At 46.5% G+C, this 18,145-nt stretch overlaps 1 protein-coding gene across 5 annotated transcripts in view; it reads left to right on the top strand.

Annotated features, from left to right (window-relative positions):
* Tnrc6a (trinucleotide repeat containing adaptor 6A) overlaps positions 1 to 18,145 on the top strand; it is a 183,048-nt gene extending 164,903 nt beyond the window's left edge. For 3 of the 5 annotated variants that reach the window (XM_010623471.2, XM_010623475.3, XM_010623473.2), the window contains 14 exons: positions 3,840 to 3,982; positions 4,370 to 4,516; positions 4,657 to 4,794; positions 5,215 to 5,343; positions 5,767 to 5,844; positions 6,090 to 6,300; positions 9,276 to 9,407; positions 11,409 to 11,567; positions 12,165 to 12,305; positions 13,698 to 13,805; positions 14,401 to 14,622; positions 16,070 to 16,140; positions 16,624 to 16,763; positions 16,844 to 18,145. In XM_010623471.2, coding sequence (XP_010621773.1) covers positions 3,840 to 3,982; positions 4,370 to 4,516; positions 4,657 to 4,794; positions 5,215 to 5,343; positions 5,767 to 5,844; positions 6,090 to 6,300; positions 9,276 to 9,407; positions 11,409 to 11,567; positions 12,165 to 12,305; positions 13,698 to 13,805; positions 14,401 to 14,622; positions 16,070 to 16,140; positions 16,624 to 16,763; positions 16,844 to 17,219 — 2,195 coding nt within the window. In that variant the 3' untranslated portion in view covers positions 17,220 to 18,145. The remainder of the gene's footprint in view (positions 1 to 3,839; positions 3,983 to 4,369; positions 4,517 to 4,656; positions 4,795 to 5,214; positions 5,344 to 5,766; positions 5,845 to 6,089; positions 6,301 to 9,275; positions 9,408 to 11,408; positions 11,568 to 12,164; positions 12,306 to 13,697; positions 13,806 to 14,400; positions 14,623 to 16,069; positions 16,141 to 16,623; positions 16,764 to 16,843) is intronic. The other 2 variants (XM_010623472.3, XM_010623474.2) reach the window with 2 other exon arrangements.

The raw sequence follows: 18,145 nt of genomic DNA, 5'->3' as shown, positions 1-18,145 counted from the left end.
TGGGGGACCCCCCCCCCCGCCTTTAATGGAGCAGCCTAAAGGGATGAATTTGGAACTCAGAGGTAGCCGGTCAGTGTCGCTGCCGCTTCGCCCCAGCCAGCCTGGCCCTCTGACTGCTCACCTTCCACACACTCACCAGCACAGCAGCGGCCCTGCACTTCTGCCTGCTTTCTCACAGGTATGGAAGAGGACAGGCGCAGTCCTGGGAGATGTCATTTTTGACTCTGGCTGTGTTAATTCCCCAGCAGGTTCTCTTGCTCAAGGACCAAAGAATAAAGTTAAGGTAAAAGTGGGAGAGAGAAAGGAGGAAACAGTTGCCCCATACAAATTCAGACATAGAAATATAATAGAAGAAAGCATATAAAACCACAACAGGTTCAGGATCACTCACCCAAAATGCTTAGGACCAAAATTATTTCAGATATTAGAGGTGTGTATGTGTTGTATTTTAGAATATTGCATAGTAAGCATCCTAATCTGAAAGGCTTGAAATCCAAAACTCCCACATGTAACAAACTTCAGATTTTGGATTTTCAGGTTGAGTTGCTGACCTTCTACATCCTTATTTTTGTAGTTGATCCCAGCCTGTGACGGGCCCTAATGGCTGCTTTTAGACTTCCTATTCCTTCCCTAACTCTTCTCTTCAGCTGGGCACTAATGCTATTCTTTCACTGGTGGAGTGACCTGAACCTTTATTCCTGAAGATTCTGAGCCCTCGCTCATCTTGCCTCTTTTGGTTGTTTCATGAATCTCTGCTATTAGGTGTGGAAGTACTGAGTCTTTCCTACCTTCATTCTGTATCAGAAAGCCAATTTCTCCTGTTATTCAGTCTTTCACTCCAGCCCGTGGGCTAGCCATCCCTTTTTTGTTTTTTGCTGGTTCATGTCATGAGGATGTAAAATGTCTGGGTGGCAGTCTTCATTTCCATAGGTAGTAGACCCATTTTCACTTCTTTAGCTGAAGCATTTTCTCACTCACAGACTATGTTCTATAAACCAACAGAGTTGTCAGAACAGGAAGCAAGAATTCTGTAAATAGCCTTGGGTATAACTGAGAGAAGCCACTCCCACTTCCACCTTTTGTTCCGGCACCTAGAACTCCAGTCCTGGGGGAGGCACACACTGTGTCCTATAAGACTAACACCTGTCCTTTTAGGGTGTTGTCTGCTAACTTGCTTTGTAGCTGAGTCTTCATTAAGTCATTCTACCTACTATGGTGAACTGTTTCCAGATGATGGCACATGTAGTAAGATCAGTTAATTCCATGAGCCTATTGCTACACTTTCTTTGCTATAAGAATTCCTGACCTGGCACAATGCTATGAAAAATGCCACGACAGTGGATAAGATATTCTGTAAGACTCTGGGTGTTAGCAGCATTATAAAAGTCCATGTTCAGAGTATACATCTAATCCTGTGAGGACAAATCTCTGCCTCCTCTATGAGTCACTGAGTGGCAGAGAAAGTGCTGCGGTGGTCTGGGGGACCTTAGAAGTCTACACTCCAAGGTGTTGGAAACCTGTCCAAGGAGAGGTAGCTCAATGGACACTGCTACAAAATGGTTTAGAAGTCCAGGAGAGTGCTGGGAGCTGCTGCTCAAGAGTGCTGCTGACCAGTCAGAAGGTGGACATGCTCCAGACCCTGCCCAGTGAGCCCTGAACAGAAGCCGGACTCCTCCTGTTCTCTCTCCAGCGCCGTCTACTGCCAGGCCTCAGTGCCAGCTGGCAAAGGAGAACTATTAGAGGTCCAGATACATTTTCAGAGCCTCCAAAAGGGGCCAATTTGGACCTGGGGGACAATAAATGAATAACTGGCCATTATTTAAGACTTTTTTTATAAGACTGTAATAGACGTGGCAGGTTTGATAGATAAAATACTGTTTTGAAGTTGCTGTAAAGAAATAGGTAGTGATGTTCAGTAAACATGGAATGTCTGCATGTTGAGTTCAATTAGAGATAACGTGAAATTAATTAGACTTACTAGTAAAAAGCCATAAAAATAAATTGACCTGCAAGAATTACAGAGTAATGGACCTGAGACAGACAGGGAGTAATGACAAGAAAAAGTGATCTTGAGAGAAGCAGGACAAGAGCATAGACTGGAAGCCAAGTTCTAAAAAGGAGAGTGGCTGGCGTCCCCTCCTGCCAGGGGCTCTGGCGCGTCATCAGCATCTGAAGGGCCTCTTGAGAAGGTCAGTGGCTTCGGGGCAGAGCTCCACAGTAGGCACTTGGCTTACTTCCTGAGGGGCTGGGAGCAAGATTGGTGGTTTATGGAGCAGATGTGGCACTGCTCTTAAAAGAACTTTACTGGAGAGCCCTGTGGGTCACTAAGAAGGGACAACTTGGCGACGCCTGTGCAGAGTTGAGTTGTCCGGCCCTGGTGACAGGCTTAGCCTGGAAAGGAGAGTTCCAAGCGACGGGCTTGAGAGAGTAGGGCACTGTGGGTGGGGCAGAGCACAGGAGGAGGTCTCATGCAGGGCTCTGAGTGCTAAAAGGCAGACCTCAAACCCATCTCCCAGAGGAACTGTACGTTAAGAAATGAATGGCATTTTGGAAATGTACTGATTCTAGGAAGTTTTTTCTGTTGTTAAATTTTATTTTATTTTCCACTCGCCTGGATTGAGGGTGTTTTGATCATGGCAGACAGCTCAGAGCGGCAGCTACAAAGCTGGTTAAGATAGGAGGAGTGAGGGAAAATGGGGAAGAGGCACAGGGAGAGGAGCTGGAAGCCTCTGTTAGCAGTGAGCGCGGGCACTTGAGGTGGCTGATGATGCAGGGCCGCACTACGTGTGGAGCCCGAGCTGGGTGTTTTGTTTAGGGGCTACTTGAATGGAGATTACCGCTGATACCATGACAGGAAAGTCTGGGGGAAGCAGATTTCTAGAGTCAAAACACTTGGGACGCTGAGAATTCCGGTGAGCCACAAATACAACTGAACATGCAAGAATCATGAGCAAGCATCGGGCCCAGTTGTGGAAAGGGAAAGGCCAGCCTGCCCCGTGTTTTGAAAGAGAGGAAGGAAAAGAGCTTGAGATAAGATGGTAACTTAGGGGCTGTCCGTATCCAACAAGGAAAACTTTGCAGGAAGTATTTCCACGAGAGAGGGTCACATTTATTGCGGAAGAGTCAGAATGAGAGGAGTCACGGACAGAGAAGGCCTTAAGGGAAGGGAAAGACTATTTTGTCTGGCCTCCAGCTTTGTCGTCTGCTAGAGGAGTGATAAGAGCAAGAGTTGCAGTTGCAAGCATTCACATAAAGAGTCCGCCAAAAAAATGGATGCACACTTCAGCGGGTCACCATACTAATAACATCTGGAGGCTGTTGCCGCCACTTTGAGCACCACTTGTAACTGTAGAGCTCGGAGGCAACACATTGGTCTCATGATGTCTCAGTAGATTTAGTGTTAAACTACTTGCACAAGTTTTTCTTTTCCTGATGTATACATTTTTTGTGGACTGTATAGAAAGCACTTAGTATGGTGCGTGAGTGTGCACTAAGTGGTTTGTCAGAGTGCCTTTTTTATTATTATTTTTATTGTTAATGGAAACTATTATAAAATTAAGCAGACTGGAAATGACTAAACATTTCCTAAATTATGTTGCTTAAAAAGTTTAAGGTTTCCTTCTGTTAGTCAGTTTTCAAGTTAATTCATTTGTAAATAACAGTGCTGAAATCCAACTTCACCTGTGAGGAATACAAGATTTTTGAAATGAAAATGCATTTTTCACATATCCCTGTCAAGATAGAAGGCAGTTTAGAAAGTATTTTCCTTTCTGTTGTAAATTTATCTGAAACCACTGAGTTATCTTCCTGTTGATAATACAGTCTCCTGCATTTATTAGGAATGTTACAAGACAAACGAATGGAGATAGATAAACATAGCCTAAATATTGGTGATTACAATCGAACGGTCGGGAAAGGCCCAGGTTCTCGGCCTCAGATTTCCAAAGAGTCTTCCATGGAACGCAATCCTTATTTTGATAAGGTAAGTTTGTTTTTCTTTTATCTCTGTCTGATAAACCAATATACGTAATAGCCTAAATCTTTACATTAATATTTTAGAACATTACATGTGATTTAAAATGTTATAACCCAGTGCCATATCCTATTAATGGGTCTGTAATTCATTGCCCCATTTATGTCTCAATTTAGCGTAGGAGTTGCTTTGTATTTTCTTCTTAATCCCATAGAATATGTTTGGCTCTTTTTTTGTGTGCTCTAGAATTAACACTAATCTGATCTCTTCTGTTTTCTGCCTGTTTCCTGTTGATGCTGGAATGTCATGTGACTTCTCTTCTGTTCCTGCAATGATTTCCTCCCTTCCACTTGTTTGCTTGGCTGGTGTTGCACATCTTTCTGTCTGTCCAATCAGGATGGCATTGTAGCAGATGAATCCCAAAACATGCAGTTTATGTCCAGTCAAAGCATGAAGCTTCCCCCTTCAAATAGTGCACTACCTAACCAGGCCCTTGGCTCCATAGCAGGGCTGGGTATGCAAAACTTGAATTCTGTTAGACAGGTAAGTCCAGATGTGTATTTTAGGCTCTCTGTTGAATGATTTGTATTAGTAATAAGATCTCTCTTACATGTAGTTACTGGTTTGAATCAGTAGTACAAAGTGGTAAGCAGACCTCTGTCCCTGTTTTGTCGTTTTCGTAGAATGGCAATCCCAGTGTGTTTGGTGTTGGAAACACAGCAGCACAACCCCGGGGCATGCAGCAGCCTCCAGCACAACCTCTCAGTTCATCTCAGCCTAATCTCCGTGCTCAAGTGCCTCCTCCATTACTCTCCCCTCAGGTAAATGTATTCCCATCGTGGTCTTCGCTGCTCACCTGGAAAAGAACCCTGAATAATTTCATATGTGAGTGAGATGACTAGTCAAGCATCGTATGCTTACTGGCTTCTTTGGGGTGCAGCATGTTTCAGTTAACTGTTATTATAAAAGTATGCGGAAAGATGGAAAAAGGGAGTTAATTCTTCATGTACCAATATTTTTGTAACACAACATCTTGGGAGAACAACAAAGTAAAACTGGCTGGCTTAAGATTCATCTTTGTCGTCTTTAAAAAGTATGTGTGAATAATAGTCAAACACAAAGACCATAACCACCCAGTGAATATGCCACTAATTTAAATGCTGTGTTGATAAGATACATGGTACATTTAGCAGGTCTGAGTTGTTTTATCAACATTATTAACTTAACATTGTGATCCTAAGGTTCCAGTTTCATTGCTGAAGTATGCACCAAACAACGGTGGCCTGAATCCGCTCTTTGGCCCTCAACAGGTAGCCATGCTGAACCAGCTATCCCAACTAAACCAGCTTTCTCAGATCTCCCAGTTACAGGTAATGCGCTTGTTTTCTACTCAGTGCTGCCAGACGGCTAGGCTATGTGCAGGGACTGCTGCGGAAACAGAGCAGGCATAGTCTAAGCTGAGCACAGCTTACAGTCCTTCCGAGGAGAGGAGACAGTGCGCCCCGGGAGCAGTGTGCGAGGAGTGCGGGGAGCTTTGAGATGGGGCTGGGCGTGTCTAGGATGGTGACGGGGTAAGGTGATCTGGACCACGTTCCTGTTGGTGTTGAAAGTGGAGATTGAACTGAAGATCGAGTTGTGCAGAATGGCTGGCAGCCAGCGTCCAAGGATAAGGCGGGGCGTGTCAGCATGGGTTGTGTGGCACAGTGGCTCTGTGGGTCGAGCGGCCAGTCATTCCAAAGCGTGTGGATGTAGGAGAGTGTCGTGGTGACAGCCTTTCTGCCATCTCTCCCCAGCGATTGCTAGCACAGCAGCAAAGGGCGCAGAGTCAGAGAAGCGTGCCTTCCGGTAACCGGCAGCAGCAAGACCAGCAGGTAGCCTGCTCCCTTCCCTTTGCAGGGCTGGCCTTTGCCTCGCTGAACTCAATGTTTATGTATCGTTTCCTTGAATATAAGAGGTTTGAGATGCCTTTATTAAAATAGAACTTCCATTAAAATACAACGAAGTATGTTGTCAGCTCTGTTCACCTTCCTTTTGAGAAACCAGTGAATTAATAAGGATTATGCAGGTGTCCGTAAGGGTTTTTTCCTCTACAAATTTCCCATGTTGTTGTTTTAAGGGTCGACCTCTTAGCGTGCAGCAGCAAATGATGCAGCAGTCTCGTCAACTTGACCCAAACCTGTTGGTGAAGCAGCAGGCTCCGCCATCTCAGCAGCAGGCACTCCATCAGCCAGCCATGAAGTCTTTCCTCGACAACGTCATGCCCCACACTACACCAGAGCTGCAGAAAGGGCCATCACCAATAAACGCTTTCAGCAACTTTCCTATAGGTGGGCTTCCCCTTGGCCACACGTGCCTCCTCTCTCCTTCACTCACTTCCTCCCCCGGACCATGCCAGCCTCCTGGCTGTTCTCTCAGAGCACTGTCGCAGTCCTCAGAGGTACAGCCTGCCTTGTGCTTCAGGGAAGGTCTCTCCATTCGAGGAAACTTCACTGTTGCAAAAATTCTACCCTCATTTAGAGTGGACCAAAAGGAGCCATTTCTTTTTAACACCCACATAATCTTAATTGTAGACTATGAAGGGATGGGGAGTCTGAAAACATTGTTATCAGAGAGATGTACTAGAGAATTTGAGCAGTATCGCTTTGGGGAAACAACTGGGAATGGTTATCATTGTGTGGGCTAGTTTTCAAAACCTGATTATCTATGAATAATTACTGATATAAATAAGAAAATGGGAGTGAGAGAAAGGATGGCTTTTACCACGCATGCAGTTGCTTCCCCCTTCAGCTTTTTCCTTTGGCTCACACTTTTACTTGCACTGTGTAAATTTCAGGTTTGTATGTCTTGTCCTTCCTAGTTCTCTTTTTTTCTTATTCCCTTGATTGTATTTTTGACTCCCATTTTCTGTTCATTTTGCTTCGACATTCGCCTTGTACCTGAAACTCTTTTTTTCTTATTCCCTTGATTGTATTTTTGACTCCCATTTTCTGTTCATTTTGCTTCGGCATTCGCCTTGTACCTGAACAGCAGTCTCTTTGTAAGCCAGCTTCATTGGTTACTGCTCTAGAAACTCAGTTACTGGCTGTTCTGAGCAGTGGCAGAGCTCGGGGCCTCCTGCCCCTGCTGCCGTCTCATCTTGGCTGGAGTGATGTGTGGTTTGGTGCAATGGACTCTCAGCCAGGGTGTGGACTGTACTTGGAGCCCTCGGGGTTGTGAGCAGTCTACATTTTCCAGAAACACATCCCTTGTGGTTACGCTGTGCCTGGCTGCTGCTGGCGGCATTTGGTGGTCACCTGGTGGTCTCACAGACGGTGGTATAGGGGGAAAAGTACGAGGACTAGGGAAATGTGTTGGCCCTCACCAATGCCAGTGAAGAGACAAATTTTAAATACAAGATTCCCTATTCTGGCTGACTTTTTAAGCGAGGGATGCATCTTTCTGAATTGAGAAAGTCTGTTTAACCCACACAGACTTCAGGGCAGTTGTCTAGAATAGGTCACCACAGCCTGTTGGTCAGCTTGGAGCCATTGCCTGCTTTTGTAAATAAATTTTTTTTTGGTATAGGGGATCGAACTCAGGACCTTGCGCTTGCCCAGCAGGTGTGGCACCACCGAACTACATCCACAGCCCTTGTAAATAAAATGTTATTGGGATACACAGCCATGATATTTAACATCATCCATGGCTGTTTTGTGGCTATAGTAACTGATTTGCATGAAGGCAAAGGGGCCATAAAACCTACGATGCTGTATTAAGCTTTTTAGAAAAAATTGCCAATTCTTATTCTAATCAGTGGCCATAAGACCACAAATTTGATTGCTCTCTGCAAAATGGGGGTGGTTTTAGAGAATTCCTATTAAATGTTTTAAGTTTGACAGAGTAGTATCACAAAGACTTTTATCAGATCACATAATTCAAAACCATTTAATTTGAAACTTTAGAATAAGAACCACTTGAGAGGGTGTTAAAGACTTTGGCTTCTCCCGGAAGGTTATTTTATGCACAGCAGTGTGGAGGGGGTGCTCTTTGAGACAGGGTCCCACTGTGTAATTCAGGCTGGCCTTGACCGCAGGGTGATCCTCCTGCCTTGGGTTCCCAACCACTTGGATTACAGGTATGCATCACCATGCCCAGCTGAGTCTTCCATTTTTTTTTAACAAGCTTTTTTTTTTTTGTACTGAGTTTTAAACTCAGGACCTTGTGCATGTGAGGCAGGCACAGTGCCACTGAGAGAACAAGCATTTCACGGAGTTCTGATGTTAATGGTTCTTGATTCACACTATAACATACTAGTTTACTGATCCATTTCATGACCCCATAGTATCTGACATTGAAATTTCTGTCCTTGTTCCACGAGAATATCTGAATTGGCCATGCCTCTTTGGCAAGATTCAAGTAATTTGTGCCTTAGCATATGGGGGTCTCCTTATTGGGTGACAACTACCTGTGTCCTGGGAAATGGAACCCAGGTCTTCTCAGTGAACTACATTTTCAGCATTTTTTTTTTTTTCTTTTTTTGGTACGGGGGATTGTACTCGGGTCCTTGCGCTTGTGAAGCAGGCCACCGAACCACTGAGCTAAATCCCCGGCCCATCAGCCATTTTTTTAAAACCTTGAGATAGGGTCTGACTCAGTAACTAAATTGCCCGGGCTGGACTTGAGTTTGTAAGCCTCAGCCTCCTGGAGTGCTGAGATCACAGGCATGTGCCATCAGCTTCCCTGTGGAAGACCTTTCTTCACTGTTTAAACGACAGCACCCTTCTGCCAGTCGGCCCACTAAAAACTGTTCAGTTTGCAAGAAGCTGAAGGCGATCGATCATATGCTTTGTATGTGGTACTCCAGGAAATAGCTAAGTCAGGCAACATATTAAGGTTAAACTGACAAACGTCATAGTTTGGCCCCTTAAGACTTTGTTCTTCTTATTTTGTCAAAGAGTTTAAAAATAATCAAAATATTTGAAGAAATCTTAGACATGCAGGTATAATCTCTCTCCTTCTGTCATCTGAGAAGCCAGCAGTGTAAGAAGAATTACTGTGTGTCCGTGGGTGTTGCTCACTCATAGCCTCACCACTGCTTTCTCCCCTGCTGTCTCTGCACCACTTTGGCCTGCAGCTCAGGGTCTACTCTGCCCTTATTATTTGGTTGCCACATTTGCAAGGTGATTTTATTAAGGAACATTAAGCAGGATTGGAAAATAGGAGACTAGTTTTGTATATTCTTCTAGAAATTAGTCATGTTACACCGGAAGAACAATGTGCTATATTTTACAAGATCTTTTGGGTTTTGTTTTGTCCTGTGAAGGCTTGAACTCAAACTTGAATGTAAATATGGATATGAACAGTATTAAAGAGCCACAGTCAAGACTGAGGAAGTGGACTACAGTGGACAGCATTTCTGTGAACACATCTTTGGATCAAAACTCCAGCAAACATGGTATAAATTCTGCTCTTATACTTTCACTTTAAAAATTATAAACTTGCAGAGTATTAAATTTGGGCCTTTATTGTTTCATATGTGTATTTCAGAGCCAAATTATCTTAGAGCTTTCCTCATTTTGTAAGTGTGCCTTATGTACAACAAACCTTTTTTCTTTAAAGCTTAAAATAACACTTTTAGCTGTGGACGGTGGCTCACACCTGTAATCCCTACACTCTGGGAGCCCCACCGGGGCAACTTAGCAAGATCAAAATATGAAGGGCTGGAGATGGAGCCAAGAACACAGTCCCTGGGTTCAATCCATAGTACTGCAGAAAAAGAGGGAGAAGGTTATTAAGGCTCAGTGAGAATAAGAGACTTTATAGTGAAAAATAGCCGGGGATTTAGCTCAGTGGTTCCACCACCTGTCTTGCAAGCGCAATGACCCGGGTTCAATCCCCGGTACCAAAAAATAAATAAATAAAATGAAAATGAAAAACAAAATTCACTCCTGTTTCACAAAGAGTGATCGGATGATGCATTTTTAAAAAAAAGTATTCCCCTTTTGGCAGTCAGTTGAGCTTCTCTGGTGATTTTATTATTATAGTGTATTTCTTAACATTTATTGAATGTAGTTGGGTATGTTCATAGGTGTTAAAATACTTCTTTTGTAAAGACACATTTTTCTTATATATTGCTATGTATAAATCATACAGATTTACATTGTCTTCTCAGCTGTTAAATTTCTTATAGAAATATCATTTTGATCTTATTTAATATCCATTCATTCCATATGTTAATGGTGTATCTTCTGATCTCCAAGGACTGCCAGACACCTGGAATTCATAAATAGATATGCCGGTATACACACAATTTACTGTGTGAAAATATGTGTCTAAAAATACTTAAGGAGGAATCATTAGCAAAAGGAAACCTAGACACCCTTTGTACAATGCAAGTGTAAAAGTTGGTTTTATAAAAGTTAGTGTGTCTATGATATAGTTCCACAGGAGCATTGAGTAGGAATGATTACAGGTGTGATGGGCCTGAAAAACTTACATGAGCCTCATCTTGAAACAAATTCTTAAGTTTACCCAACAAACAATGGAGGGCAGGCAACCAGGATGGCACAGTGGAGATAGAGCAGGCAGCCTGATGTGGACTCCGTGGGCGTTTCTGGACGTGAAAGTGCCAATGGAGAAGAATAGTAGATATAGAGCAAGTTGTGGGAAACTGTTAACGCCATATATGATTTTAGGAAATTCAAAATGGTCATTTCAAGCTGTGTTCAAAGACAGATGTGGACAATAAATCACAAGAAAACAAATGATCGCTTCTAAGCAAGGTTGTGTTTGCATGGACTTTAACATTCATTTTAGTACCCTACCTTTAAGGGTGTATAGTCACAGAGTATAGGGTAGAAATATAAATATCCTGATAGCAAAGGATACTGTTTTGTTTTTTTTTTTTTTTTCCACTGCATAAATATTATCTCACTAGGGGCCAGGAATTTAGCTCAGTGGTTCCACTGCCTGCCTTGCAAACACAAGGTCCTGAGTTCAATCCCCAGTACCAAAAAAAAATTCTCTTACTGGCATAAGTTTCCTGTCTCTTTGTCACTCACAGTATTCTTGACTATAATCCTGTCACATTTTTTTTCCCCTCCATCTCTTCCTCATTCAGCTTGAAAACCACAAATCAATTAGGCCAAAATACAAATGTTTTGAGATTGGGAAATAATTGTATGCTCACCTTCTACTCACTTTCAACCAAGCTATGGTTTTCATGTCCTTGATACCAGATGCGCTGTGATCATTTTCAGGCATTCTTCAAATAAAATGTTAGAGTGTTCATGTGGAAGGAGTGAAAGTGAAGTCTGTCAGCACACTGCTCTCGCATCTTTACATAATCTATAGGACATAGTTTGCAGCCTGCATATCTACTAGAAAGTTCTCTTGGTTTATTTGCGAGCAATAGGAGATAAATGTGCTAATGTTTTGCTCATCTCTGTCTTTTCAGGTGCTATTTCAAGTGGTTTCAGGCTGGAAGAATCTCCATTTGTTCCCTATGACTTTGTGAACAGCAGTACTTCACCAGCCAGTCCTCCGGGCTCCATAGGAGATGGCTGGCCACGTGCCAAATCGCCTAATGGCTCTAGCAGTGTTAATTGGCCACCAGGTGAGATGCCTACACCCTCTGCTGGGGCTTTGTTTCCATAAAGAGTTTGGCTACATCTGGATTTAGTGAGATACAGCCCCCCTTCTGTGTGATTGGGCTGATAAAAAGGAATGCAGAAACCATGAAGGAAAAGTCGAGCATAATGGCAGTCGTGCAAGTGTGTCTGCTTGGTCTCGGGGTCTTTGTGCTGCAGGCAGTGCAGATGGGACGAGCAGCGTGAAGAAGGTCCTAATGAGTTGCTCCTCTTCTGCTGTGTCGGGAGGGTGAACACATTTTTAGAGGGATTCTCAGCAGTGCCTACTTTGTTCTGCTCGAGTTGCTGTGGCTTTGTGATTAAAGTGTGATACAAAACACTGTATGATGTTACTATTGAAGACTATGTAAACCCAGGGAAATGATTTCAGCTGTAAGAACTTGTGAAATACTCATGAATAGCTTACTTTGTGCTAATTTTATTATCAAGTCAATCTTTTAGGATGTTAAAGTAAATTGGGATATATTGGAGAACTGCACAGGATTTAGAAATAAGTTTTGGATATTTAACAGTAGATTTTAAAGTGATTAAGCTTTGAACTAATTTTAAGTTTCCACTTGCAGAATTTCGCCCTGGTGAACCATGGAAAGGTTATCCAAACATTGACCCCGAAACTGACCCTTACGTCACTCCTGGCAGTGTCATAAACAATCTCTCAATTAATACTGTGCGGGAAGTTGACCACCTCAGGGACAGGAACAGTGGTACGTAGCGGTTGGGTCCCTGGGCCACCAACTCAACAGTACATTTCAGGAGCAGCGCTGAGCATGGGTGTGAGGTGTCCCGCAGCAGAACTCCCTCAAGTACCACGTGGTGCCCGGCCCCTGGGGGTCAGGAGCAGGAAGCAGAATTCTGGGCCCCCCCTGTGATGACAGCCACTTTTAGGGTGATGAGGCTTTAGTGTTATTTGACATACTTTACTAAGTGAACACAGAGGACTGATGAACACTTGCTATTCAGTGAAGGTTGTGTGGTTATCACAGGTTTATTCTTTGTGTTCTGGAGAAGCAGGTGAGCCTTTAGCTCTCCGAGTAAAAACAAGGCCACTTCACCCCTGCAGCTCATGTACTTTCAAGTGGGTTATCAGATAAGACTGCGCTGTTACCTACTACATGATTATTTTTTACTGAAAGGCATTTATAATATTCTGTGCATCATTTTGCAATACACTGTTCCCCTCATCAGTACAGCACAAAGCACTTCAGGTGGCCCTCCCGACACCTCCACCGTCTCCGCAGGGAGCCAGACTCTTGACCGGGATTCCCTGTGTCTGTCGGGCACCAGAGTGGGGCACTGACGCGCTTCACTGTGCACCGCATGCCCCAGGTGGAAGTGAATTTTTGACATATTGAAAAATGACTTTGTTTTAAAAATTTTTTTAGCCATCTCTTTACATGGCTTTATAAAGAAAAACCAGAAGCCGGGCGTGGTGGCACATGCCTGTAATCCCAGCTCTCGGGAGGCTGAGGCAGGAGGATCACTGAGTTCCAGACCAGCCTGGGCTACATAATTAAGTTCCAGGTCAGTCTTAGCTACATAGTGAGACCCTGTCTCAAAACAAACAAACAAAAAAAACAAAAATAAAACAGAGAACTCTATAGGGAAGTACTTCTAGAAAAGTCTAGTGGCTGAGAAAAGCAGTGTTGAAAGTCAGGACAGGAGTTAGATTTGATACCCGAGGAAGTGCCCTGCTGATGGCTCTGGCTGCACAAATCAGCACTGAAGGGTGGGTACTGGCCGCAGTGAAGAGAAAGGACTGGCTCGGGAGAGCAGGCGGGGACCATGATCAGGGCATGGTCAAGTCCAGAGCTGAGTTCAGGGCAAAGGGATTTTACAAAGAGGAAGTAAGATGAGCACGGGGCGTGCGGGGGAGGCTGGAGGCCTGGCGTGCTGGCAGGGTAGCGACAGGGCCGGCAGTAGCCTGCTGCAGCAGTCAGAAGTCACGGCAGGTGCGGCATGCTCAGAGCTCACGGCTGTGAGAGACAGGTGGGGGCACCCTCCTGAGCCAGGTCAACCCCTGGCCCTGCTCTCGGTGTGCTCTCGGCTCTGGGCTCTCCACGCCCCTTCCCTCGTGGCTGACCAGACTCTCCCCACAGGGTCATCCTCATCCTTGAACACCACGCTGCCTTCAACTAGTGCCTGGTCATCCATTCGTGCCTCCAACTACAGCGTTCCCCTCAGCAGTACAGCACAAAGCACTTCAGGTGGGCCTCCCGCCACCTCCACCGTCTCCCCAGGGAGCCAGACTCTTGACCAGGATTCCCTGTGTCTGTCGGGCACCAGAGTGGGGCACTGACGCGCTTCACTGTGCACTCTGTGCCCAGAGGGGAAGTGAGACACCGCGTCTCCAGCAGTCCTTCAGCTGTCTGCAGAGGGAGCTTTTATTTTGCAATTCCCAGCCCTTTGGCGCCTGATACTTCTGTAAAGTACAGTAAACATGAACTTTGGATCACTGCAGAAATGACCAGGTTAGGCAGGGTCACGCTGCTGTGAGTGACACAGCACTCTTGTCACATCCAGGAGGCATGGGGAGGGGCCGGCCGTCCACCACGGCCGAGAATCTCATCTGTCCCAAAACGATCAGTAACAGATGGCCTGAGTGCTGTGAGGGAAAGGGACCATTTCCTTCAGGATTTTTGTTTTTCTTCTTTAGCAGTTTAATTTGATGTGGGATTTGATGATTTTCTTTTTGTTTGATATGCTTTTCATAGGACAGTGGATAATATTAAGTAACATTTCTGTTATTATTCTCTTTTTATTATTCAACTCCTTCCACTGTTTTCTCCTTCCTCTGAGCAGCCAGAAATAGTGATTCCAAATTGACGTGGTCTCCTGGTTCAGTTACAAACACCTCTCTGGCTCACGAGCTGTGGAAGGTTCCTCTGCCACCTAAAAACATCACTGCTCCGTCCCGCCCACCTCCGGGACTGACTGGTCAGAAGCCACCTTTGTCTACGTGGGATAATTCTCCCCTTCGTGTAGGTGGAGGATGGGGAAATTCTGACGCCAGATATACCCCAGGTAGGATGAAGTATATAAAATAGACATCTTATGGCCGAGTAATAACCAGTACCAACAGTTTAGCTTAGCAGAGACCTAAACAGTGAACTGCTTTGTTAGCCTCTGTGAGGCAGAACGGACACTTAATGTTTGATTCCTGGAGCTCCTTTTTCTGCAGCTGAAGCGTGCATCGTAGTCTGTATGGTAAATGAGGTGTAGGGAAAGACCATGCCACCGGGACCAGAGCTGTCATTTGGCAAGGTGGGGGCAGTGCATGTGGGCTTTAAGAACAGGCACACGTGGAGTGACCCCAGGATGGCTGGGAGACAGAGACACTGCAGGGGGGCGCCGTGCTCCTGATCAACTGGGCCACCCCGGGAAGCCAAAAATATTGAGTAATAAAACCATTAGTAATTTCTAATGGGATGTTTTGGGCCAGGCATGGTAATACACACCTATAATCCAGCATTTGGGAGGCTGAGGCAGGAGAATGGCTGTGAGTTCAAGGCCAGCCTGAACTACATAGTGAGACCTTGTCCCAAAAAAACAAACCAAAAAATGTTTAAGTATTTAAAAAGCAAACAAAGCCCCAACCCCCAAAAAATACCTTCTCATCTAATTTGAAAGCTTAGATCTTTAGACAAATGACTAGCTGCGATGAAATGTGCAGTGTGAGCAGCACCGGAGGCTGTTCAACCTACTAAGCGCAAATTAACGTGTGAAGAGGGTTGCTTATAGAGTCCACTGTCAGGAGAGCTGGGGGACAGCAGTGAGATCCAGAAACGTAAGACTGAACTAGTGAAGCCGGGGGAACAGCCAGGGCAGGACCAGAGCTGAGAGCTTGGAGGTTTGCTGTGAGAATGGGTGGAGACAAGGAGTGAGACAGCACAGAGGGGCAGCCCGCTTGGCTACGCCGAAGGGTTTGTGGGCACCTGTGCCTTTGAGAGGGTGGAGAGGGGCTGGGCGTGCTGGGCGTGCCTGTGATCCCAGCACCCGGGCGCCAGGGCAGGAGAACCGCTGCAAGTGCGAGGCCAGCCTGGGCTGCACATGGAGGCCCCGTCTCCTCAGAAGGTGCAGAGGGATCCAGCTGGATCCTGGATCACGTTTCCAAAGCTCCATGGCTTGCGAGAGACGAGCCAGCCAGGAAGCCCTGCTGGGGACTCCTGCGGCCACCCAGATAGCAGTACAGGAGGTGTGGGTGCTTGCTGGCGGGGGTCTCCTTAAAGCTTGACACCCCGAAGGCTGTACAGGCGTCATCAAAGGGTACCCCAGCCGCCTTCCCGGTGGTGCCTTCCTGAGAGGGTTTGCGCTGTGTGCAGGAAAAGATACCAGGAGCCATGGTCCCTGGACCCAGGCTGGGGCCGGAGTGAGCTGGCACTCTGGGCCTGGGAAGCATCGCTGTTGAGGGAGGCCGCATGGTCTGGGCAGTGCCGTCATGAAGAACTGAGTTATCCTTTCCTCTGTGTAGGTTCCAGCTGGGGTGAGAGCAGCTCAGGGAGAATAACAAATTGGCTTGTTCTGAAAAACCTTACACCTCAGGTAAGGGTGCCGGCTGCTGGTGTGGACGGGTCGGGGTGGGAACGGGGCTGTGCAGAGGCCTGGCTTCGATGCCTCCGGCCTGTCCCAGTGGATGTCACTCGCGTCCTAGGAGCCAGCTGAAGGCGCAGGTCCTTGTCGCACCCCAGGGAAGGACTCCCCGGGTCTGCACTTTGATGAGGGCGTTGGCGTGAGCCCATGCAGATGGTCCCTGGGCTGTGCTTTGAGAAAGCCTGGCCTGGCGTGGCCTTTTAGCTCAGATGATTCCCTAGCTTCTGGGCCGTCCGTCCTCCCCTCCCCGGGAAGCAGTGGCTCACTGAGGAACTGGGCATCTGGGGAGTGTCCAGGAGCCCAGAGGCCACAGAGGTAGGATTCTGGGACAGAGGAGGTAGGGACAGGCCCTGCACCCTGGTGCGAGAGAGACCAGGAGCTGCCGGATGCGTCCCTGCCAGCGGTGATACCACTCACTCTGCTCTGGCCCCGCAGATCGATGGCTCCACTCTGCGCACCCTGTGCATGCAGCATGGCCCGCTGATAACATTCCACCTGAACCTCCCACACGGGAACGCTCTGGTCCGGTACAGCTCCAAGGAGGAGGTAGTGAAGGCACAGAAGTCTCTGCACATGTGAGTTGTGGGCGTGCGGGGCGTGCGGGGGCGCCGACTTCCCGGATTCCGCCAGACGCCCGCCTCCGCTGTCTCCCTAGGTGTGTGCTGGGGAACACGACGATTCTCGCAGAGTTCGCCAGTGAAGAGGAGATCAGTCGTTTCTTTGCACAAAGTCAGTCCCTGACCCCTTCTCCCGGCTGGCAGTCCCTCGGGTCCAGCCAGAGCCGGCTGGGCTCCCTCGACTGCTCCCATTCATTCTCCAGCCGGACCGATCTCAATCACTGGAATGGTGCTGGGCTGTCGGGAGCTAACTGCGGAGACCTTCACGGCACTTCCCTCTGGGGGACCCCACACTATTCCACAAGCCTGTGGGGGCCTCCCAGCAGCAGTGACCCCCGGGGAATTAGCAGCCCCTCCCCCATTAACGCTTTTCTCTCTGTCGACCACCTGGGTGGGGGTGGGGAATCCATGTAACGCCGCCGCTACAGACCAGACGCAGACGAAACCGTGACCTCAAGACGCGAAGGAAAGGAGCACTAAGCTGGGCTCGCCGCCTGCAGCAGGGCCGCCTGTGGGAACAGCTCTTCTCTGCACATTCTCCACTTTCTTTTCCCCAAAACATATCAGTTTGAATACTTGAATCATGCAGGCCAATATTATAATGTGAAGGTATCTGTCTACACTCCCGAGCGCGCCATACATGCTGACCGCCCCGTGAGCCCGCCTGTGCACACATCATGGGTCGCCTTCGGATCATTCGTTCGTTCTTCTACCCCGTACCCCACCCCACCCTTTATTTGCAAAACCATTTTGGGCTGATAATGTCTGAGCTTTTACCTTTGCACTGAGTGATGTTCTCTCGTCTGACCGGCAGTATGGGGGCAGCTGTCCAGTGTAAATGTTTACTCAAGGGTGTTCTGAAGGTGTGCGCGCTCTACTATGCCTTGATGTTGCCTACCTTTATCGTGGTATCGCGGAGTTTAAAGATCAAGTGATGATGCTGACGTGGGATTATTATGAAAGTATTGCACCAGTTTTTTCATGTTGTAAAACTAAAGAATTTCGCTCTGCAGTTTGAAAAACTGTGGCCACAGCTGTGACTTGCAGCCCACCTGCCACCCAGGACGGGCCCTGCACTTTGATAGGCTTTCCATTTTGTTTTGAAGGTTCCCGTGTTGAACCTTCTTGTTTACAGATTTTTTTGTTTGTTTTTTGAGAAAAAATGTTTACTCTTCCATCATTTAAAAAAAATTTAAAAGACAAAAAAAAAATGGAGGATGATTTAAAAGATGCTTTCTATCTCTGGGAAAAAGGAGCAGCATTTGGCCATGTTCTTTTGTTTTTCTATTCCTGTCCTAAATCAAAGAGCATGGTTCTCAGGAAAACCAGTTGCCCAGTTT

This window comes from Fukomys damarensis, unplaced genomic scaffold (assembly GCF_012274545.1).
Source record: "Fukomys damarensis isolate Sample0158 unplaced genomic scaffold, DMR_v1.0_HiC HiC_scaffold_34, whole genome shotgun sequence".
Lineage (NCBI taxonomy): Eukaryota > Metazoa > Chordata > Mammalia > Rodentia > Bathyergidae > Fukomys > Fukomys damarensis.
The sequence above is the reverse complement of the archived record's forward strand: the minus strand, read 5'-3'. Positions and strand labels throughout refer to the sequence as shown.